Raw genomic sequence first — 8,353 nt, 5'->3', positions numbered from 1 at the left:
AAAAAGGCATTTGTGCATTTGCAAGCACTACGTGACAGGCAGTGCGCGGTGCCTGCCACGTAATGCATGCAATTGCATGTGCACCCCCCCCCCAACATCCTGGGGGCTCGCAATGGGCCCCCAACTGTGAAAAACTCAGGCGTTTCCGTGGCGGCAGAAAGGCTGCTTCCCGCAGAAGTATTTTCTGCCCGGTAGACGAGTCGACTGGGCGGAAAAGCGGCAGACAGTCTTCCCGTCAGCCGCGGTACCCCGCCATCATAATATGGCAGAGGGGAAATGTTAGGCGGGCGGGAGATAATGGCGGGCGGATCGCCACTGCCATGCAGACGGTGGCAATCCGCCCAACATTATAATAGACCCCTAGGTGTTTAACGTACTAAAATCCACATGATACAGTAAATACCGTACTCTTATCCCCTGCTAAATATTGGCAGGTTTGACCTGCCAAAATTTAAGGAAGGTTAGGTTATTTAATTTATCAGTTAATTATTGAATGTGTTAAATAACTTCAAACTCATAAATCTGAACCATGGATGAAAAGGGGTTTGTGCATGGGTCAGAATATTACTAGGAACTCGTAAACAGTCCCTGAGTCTCCAGTGTTGGCCTGAGGCCCTGACAGGCAGCGAGGCCATTCTCACAATAGCATGGCTGGAAGTTATTGATCCAAGGTGCATTCTGCTGGTGGAGGACATGTTACTGGGCATGTTTACCAAACATAGGGAACCATGCTAAGCAGAGGGAATTTCTTACATGTGATCTATGTTGGCATCCCACGTATATTTCTATTGTATATATTACCTATTACAGCAGTTTTACACCACTCAGTTTCCTATGATATTCACTTTATAGGTAACTGCAACAAATGCTACATCACCAGAATAGGCCATACCACTTTATACACATTTACCCTTGATTTCCTAATGATTCTATTTACATATTTGATTCAGATGTAATCCCCACACTCTCTTACTATGTAAAGATGCAAAGCCTGACCTTCAAGAAAAATCCTGTAGACCAATAGTGGCATGTTTGCACTTTTACTATGCCATATACCACCTTCAGACACCCCCGAAGAAAACATATCCCACTGGGGAGAACACCTCCCTATGGGGGACAATACCCAGGAGTGCACCTTCCAGTGGGGAATACCACCTAGGAAACCCCCTTCCAGTGGGGGATGGCACCTAAGAAAACACCTTTCAGCGAGGGGTCATACGTAAGAATACACTTTTCACATGGTTCTCTCAAAGATGTTTGCTGAAATCTCAGCAGATGAATAGGGTGAACCAGTGCACCCGATACAATTGGTTGAAGCTGAGCACAGTGCCTGAGGCATGTCATTATCATTCATGCACCAAATCTATAGATGAATGCTTACCATATGGATTAGGGAAGTCAAGTAGGTGGCTTTCCATGGTTGTTGAGAAGAGGAGAACCTGGCAAGCTTGTTCATGTAACAGGTATGCTTCTGAGTGCTTTGTGTGGCATTACACGACTTACTTTATATCTACAACTCTTTTATTTTGTAGCATTTGCACTTAATATACTAATCATATACCTATGTGTTGCATCTTTCTGAATAACTTTATAATCTCCTGGCGAAGTTCATTAGTTCTAATACCATACACTAATGGATTCAAAGCTGGGAGGACGAGCTGTTCACAGAGCCTTAGCATAACATGGACATAACGGGGTATAAAGGTTGGCACCCTGTTCGAAATAGCAATCATTGTAACAGTACAACAAAGTAAGCACACCAAAATCAGGTGAGAGGTGCAGGTGCTAAAGGCTTTGAGGGCCGCTCTGGAAGATCCCAGCCTTAATACAGCGTGGAGAATCATGCCATAGGAGAAGATAAACGCTAGTGAAAGAAGCATCAGGAATGAGGTGATGATGACCAAGTGAAATACGTCATTTACTGTTGCGTTGTCACAAGCAAGCTTTGCAATTGGTAGATTCTCGCAAAGGCAGTGCGGTACAATATTATTTGCACAATAGTGCAGTCGAGAAGCCAGCAAGGGATATGGCAGGAAAATAAAAAAACTACTTGCTATTAACACTATAACTGTGTGCCTAGTTTTCCGGTTAGTAATGATATAAGCATGATGCAGTGGGTTACATATTGCAACATAACGATCATAGGCCAGGAACACAAAGATGAATATGTCCATTCCCATGCAGAAATACAGGATAAACATTTGGCAAAAGCAAGCAGGTAAACTTATTGTATTCATATGAAACCAGAGGATGGACAAGGTTTTTGGTGAAACTGAGAAACTCGTCAGCATGTCCACCATCGCAAGTACACAGAGGAGCTGGTAGATGGGTTGATGCAGGCTCGGCGATGAGTAGATGGTTACTATTAGAATAGAGTTGGCTGTAAGAACTAGAAGGAAAAGAATGGTGATGGGGATGGACAGCCAGTGCTGCCAGCTCTCAAGCCCTGGGAAGCCAATTAGCACAAATTCAGAGACACTTGAGGATCTGTTGTGTGTAGTGGCCATGTTGAAGATCTGTTTTGTTCATTCCCTAAAAGAAAATATAAAACGTGTTATCTGTAAATCCTATGACACCCATTAGGTTATGTGGCATGTAAATAATCTTACAGATAGCTGTAAATATCACTCACATTAGTAGAAGTTCTGTGCTGAAGATGCTGAATGGTTTCCTTAAGGGTAAACCTAAAGATGAGTAAATATCCTTCATTCATCCGTAGAAGATATACCTTTACAAACCCACAAACACCATACATACTCTATTATAGTCTAGTTCAAATGTAATAATTTTTCATTTCACATTCACTCAATTTTTTTAAAGAAGGTGAGTGTACCACACGCTGCTGACAATGACAAACATATTGTAGTGTTCTTCTTAGAACTAGGAGTGTGTAATAAGGAATGTTGTGGGAGGATTCTATGGGTGGATTCTGCAAAGGACGGTTGACGGGCTGGTCGGTGACCAGTTGGGTGGTTGGTAAACAGCCTTGCCTCCTAGAATAAAGATACTTCAAATTACCTACATTGCGTGTGCCTGATATTTCACCTTGAACTGGCGACGAATGGGATCATACGGATCAAAGGAGGAAGGCGGTGCTCTCCTGCTGAGACATTTGCTCTTGTTGAGCGGCATTGGACGGTGATTTCCTGGTCGGTGTTGGTGGTGCAATGACTTTTTGAGGTATCCTCTAGTTACGAGTACCTCTGGCAAGGGATTTTTCAAGTTAAAGTAAATGTGAAGGAGACACGTGCAGTGTGAGCCTTGAGGGATCGCTTGGAGCGAGAGAGCCTTGCGGTGACATCATCAGGCTGTGTCACATGAGCACAGCAGATATTTTGAATTGGGCTGAAGTGTTTAAAAGCTTATAATATTTTATAACCATATTCTACAAGTTCAAGTTATTTTTGGGGGACTTTGCTCTCTATATTAATTTTTCAGTTAACCCAGGAACTTCATATCTGCCAAAGTATTCAAATGCTTATTATGTTATGGCAATTGGTGCCACACCAGCAAGGAATCTATGGTGCAGGGTATTGGGTGATTTGAACAACGCTTAGAATTATTTTCTATCCCTACATTGCATACCAAGAATATCCGATTTAGTACCTGCTTGTTTCTACCATGGCTAATATTACAGCACTGCCACATTTTTTATTTTTTTTTATAAGCTTTTTATCTATACAAATATTTGTTATCCGGGTTTGCCGCCATTGGTCTGACATGGTATAAAAATAGCATAATTACATTCCCGGTCAGTTCCCCCATTGCTGGCTATATGTTTATGAAGGGAAAAGGTCTAAAGTAGGAAAATAGAGCCAGATTGGAATAAGTCGAGGAGGAAGATAGGACAGAGATACAACCATATATACTCTCTTGGTCTGATCGCAGTTTTACTTCTGGTCCTTGGTTAGTCTCTTGGTCGTATCCGACTCTTATGGTGAGTCGTACGGGACCAGGGCTTTGTCCAGAACTTCCCATAACCCTCTGGATGACGCTTTCCATGGGGAATATTGCACCGCCAGTTTGGCCGCTCCCCTGAGGTGGGTGACCCAGTTTAGCCAGCCTTTGTAGGATGTTTTTGAAGTGTCTTTCCAGTTCATTAGCACCAGTTTAATCGCTGCTGTCAAGAGTAGGTCCAATAGTTCTCTCTCCCCCTCTCTGGGGAGGTTGATTCGGATTAACGCCATAGTGAATGAGGCAAAACTCCTTGGGATCTTACTCTTAAAGGCATTGTCTAAAAAGTCGAACACCCTGTCCCAGAAGTTCTCATGTGTTGGGCATTGGAATATAAGGTGTTCCAGCTCCCCTTTCTCTTTGTTGTAATTCCAACAAAGTGGGTTATCTTTGATACCTAGTGTGTGTAGGCGAGCACGTATCACCCCATAAGCAAATCACAGTATTCTGTTACAAATGTCCACTTCACATGATTTTGTCAGGGTCTTGTGCTATAATCGGTAATGTGCATAGCTCCCCCCTGTATATGTTCCATCCTTTCCACAGCCGTATCCATTTTTTCGGGCACCCTGTGCATACGTATACAGTTATTTTAGCTACCATAGCTATATCCATGTCTTTACACCATTCTGCGACTGTGGGGGTGGCCGCTGTACCCCAGTGTCTTGCAATATTCTTTTTTGCCATCATCATTCCCAAGGTTGCCCATGTTTGGTGTTTGATATTAAGGTCTGTGGGTTCCCATATATTTAAAAGGCAACTCTTGGGTTCGGGCTGGACTGGGTTACCACTGAATCGTGTGATTTTCCCCATTACCAATCTCCAATATTTCACTATCACAGGGCATTCCCAGATAGTGTGGAAAAAAGTGCCAGGTGCCCCACACCCCTTCAAGCAAAGTGGAGTGTCCGCTCTCCCCGTGTGGTGAAGTGTCAGTCATGTGTAGTACACTCTGTGGAGGATCTTAAGTTGTATCAGACAAAGTCGGGATGGGATTGCCACTTCCCTGAGTGAGGCTAATGCGTCCTGCCAGTCTGAGTCGTCCAGTTCTCCCAGGTCAGCGACCCATTTATCACGGAGCTTTTGCATGGGGTCAGGTGCGTCATTAATGATTTTCCGGTACATCATGGAAATTGCCCTTTTGTCCATATGCTCTGTGAGTAGCCTGTCTTCTAGTGGGGATGCCTCGGGTAAATTGGTGGTGGGTGGGATTGCCGCCTCTAAGGCGTGCTTTATTTGATAATATCGGAAAAGCTCTGTTGGTGCTATCCCATATTCGGATTAGAGTTGCTCAAATTTAATCATCTTCCCCCGTATCCAGAGGTCCCGGACCCTGGAGATGCCGATAGCATCCCATTTGTGGAATCCCTTGCTCTTACTCAGTCTACCCAGTCTGTTCGTGACCCAAAGTGGAGTGGCCTGTGTGATTTTGTTCTGCTAGCCCAGTTTTCTATGTACAGTTTGCCATATTTGGAGGGTGTGTTTCGTCAGATCTAGCAGGGCCTGCGGTTTACCGTAGATTGCGCGATACAGACCTGCGTCTCCCATTCCTACCCTGTCCAGCCTATAAGCCGGTTCCGTGTGAGGGACATGGAGCCAATTATTTATTACGGTTAGTTGGGAAGCCCAATAATAGGTCTAGATATTAGGGAGTGCGATTCCACCATCGTACCATGTTCGACACGGCTTAACCATTGCTATTCGAGCCGGCTTGTTGTCCCAGAGGAGCTTAGTGACCTCTGCTTCTATAGCCCGGAAGTATGATTGGGGAAGCAGGAAATGGGCATTTTGGAGGGCGTACAGAAAACCTGGCAGACCCATCATTTTAAAGAGCGCTGCCCTACCTAGGAGTGTTAACGGTAGCGATTGCCAGTACTTAGTGTCTCGCTGCAACCTCTGCAGTGGGGCGTGGAGATTGAGGGGTGTGAATATCTCGGGGCTGTGCATTATATGTATCCCTAGGTATTTAAAGTGGTCTGTCACTATTTTAACGTTACAGCCAACTGGTAGTCGAGGTGAGGGGCCGTGTAAAACATATAGCACTGACTTCGCCCAATTGATAGTGTATCCTGAGAATCTCCCATAGGACTCACAGATATCTAGGAGGCAGGACAAGGATCTGCTCGGAGAGGCCAGGTATAGGAGGATATCGTCTGCGTACAGCGATATACGGTCTTCAAAGTCGGCAGTCCATCGGAGCCCACGTATGAGCGGGTCCTGCCGTACTCATCCCGCTAGGGGCTCCAGTATGAGGGCGAAGAGCAGTGGCGATAGTGGGCAGCCCTGTCGTGTGCCGCAATGCAGTGCAAATTCTCTGAAAATGTGGCCATTCGCCACCATGTGCACCAGGGGATTAGTGTAGAGGAGTTGCAGAGGAGTTGTATCCACAAGCAGAACTTGGGGCCAAATCCTACCTTTTTGATGACAGCAAATAGGAAAGGCCACTCGACCGTGTCGAAGGCCATTCTTGCATCTAAGGAGAGCATAATGGCGTCCACTTGAATCGTGTGCTAGCGTTACATAACACCATGTAAGCGCCGTAGGTTTAGAGCCGTATTTCTCCCTGGCATGAAGCTCGTTTGGTCAGGGTGTATTAATTTGGGTAGATACGGCGCAAGTCGGTTGGCCAAGGTTTTGGCCAAAATTTTGGCTTCCGCATTTATCAGGGAGATAGGCCTGTAGGAGGTGCAGTCTGTCCGGGGCTTCCCAGGTTTGCAGATGGCCACTATAGTCGCCAAGTGCTGATCTCGTGGTAATTTGCCCACCTCCAGGCCCGCCTCAAACATCGTTAAGAGATGGGGTGCCAAGGTCGCAGCGTTACGCTTAAACCATTCCACTGGGATTCCGTTGGGGCCGAGGGCCCTCCCCGACTGAAGTTTATGAATTGCTAAGGCCAGTTCGTCTGCCGTAAGCTTTGCTTCTAGAAGTTGAGATTCCGCCTCCGCTAGTTTAGGGAGTCTGATGTCACGGAGGAAGTAATCTAGCTCCTCCTGCGTGTGGGAATGTGCGAAGGCATAGACTTGTTCATAATGTTGTGCTAGGAGATCTACCACCTCCTGTGGGCTCTGCATGGTAACTCCCTTGGGCAGGCTGAGTTCGGCAACCCATCTAACCATGGTCTCGCGCTTATCAAGCCAGGCTAGCAGTTTGCCAGCTTTGACGCCCATTTCGTATATCGTATGTTGTGTTGCCGATAGCCGTGACTTAGTATCTTCCCACAGATGGCCTTTGTATTCTTGCTGTTTGACCAATAGCCTATGTGCGAGATCGTCAGAGGGCTCTGAGCCCAGATCCCTCTCCAAATTGATGATCTCTCCCGCAAGTGTCTCCATTTGCTTGTTTTTTTCTCTCTTATGTTGTGTTATGAGGGAGATTGCCTGCCCCCGGAATACGGTTTTGTATGCCTCTCAGAGGGTAAGCGTTGAGGGGACTGAGGTTTCGTTTTCGGTAAAATAATACGTGGTAGCTTCTAATAGACCCTTCACTATTGCTGGATTTTTCAAATATCCAGGATAGATCGGGTTTGTCCTACGTGTATTTAGTGTGTGCCAAGTGTAAATAGTGCTAAGTGGGGAATGGTCGGAGATACCTCTCGCCAGATGGAAAACCTCCGAGAAGTGTGCTATCTCACCCGCCGGTGCCAATATGTGATCTATTCGTGAGAAGCTGTTATGGGTGCCCGAGTGGTATGTGTATTGTTGCTCCTGCGGGTGACGGCGCCTCCAGACATCCGCGAGGCCCAGTGTCTCCATGAAGTCCGTGAGTGCCGAGTGTGCCCTATGCTGATGCCGTGGAGGTGTGCGGTCGATGGTGTCATCCAACGTAGCGTTGAGATCGCCACCGATAATTAAATTGCCCTGGGGGAGCTGTAGTAGGAACGTTCCCAGCGCCGGGTATCTCATAGAGTCGAGTGCTTAGGGGAGATCGACTGAGACTATGTTAAGTAGACGGCCCTCCCATTGACATGTCAGTGCTGCGAACCGTCCCTGGTCATCTGTATATGTCTTTTTGACTACGATTGGGCACTGTTTTCTGATGAGAGTGGACCGCTAGTTTGAAACCCCATCTGTCAAGTGCTTTACATGTAGCCCCCGTCAGATGGGTCTCTTGCAACAGTGTTATCGCTGGCGCCTTACGCTTTAGATATTGGAGGACTAATCCGCGCTTTAGCTTGTCGCGGAGGCCATTCAGAGTCCAGGAAATTATGGGCAGGACTTGCACGCGCCTTTGGTCCTGCTGGGGTGCGTCAGGATTAGTGAGCATGTGTTGTGGTGCCGGTGTGGAAGGAACGGTCTAGCTGACTGTGGAATTCCGGTGAAGTTGTCAACACAAACTGATAGTGTGCCTGAAAACCTGACAAAACAAACCAATGAACCAAAATAAATCGCCCCTTATTAAT

General features: G+C 46.3%; 1 protein-coding gene across 1 annotated transcript; it reads right to left on the bottom strand.

The window, feature by feature from the left end:
* Positions 1–1,553: 1,553 nt before the first annotated feature.
* LOC146806272 (olfactory receptor 56A4-like) lies at positions 1,554–2,516 on the bottom strand. Its single transcript, XM_085623923.1, has one exon. It carries the CDS (start codon positions 2,505–2,507, stop codon positions 1,554–1,556), a length of 954 nt encoding a protein of 317 aa, XP_085480049.1. The 5' UTR covers positions 2,508–2,516.
* Positions 2,517–8,353: the final 5,837 nt, after the last annotated feature.

The sequence above is a fragment of the Triturus cristatus genome, chromosome 8 (assembly GCF_964204655.1).
Source record: "Triturus cristatus chromosome 8, aTriCri1.1, whole genome shotgun sequence".
NCBI classification, from domain to species: Eukaryota; Metazoa; Chordata; class Amphibia; order Caudata; family Salamandridae; genus Triturus; species Triturus cristatus.
This window is presented reverse-complemented; position numbering and strand designations above follow the sequence as displayed.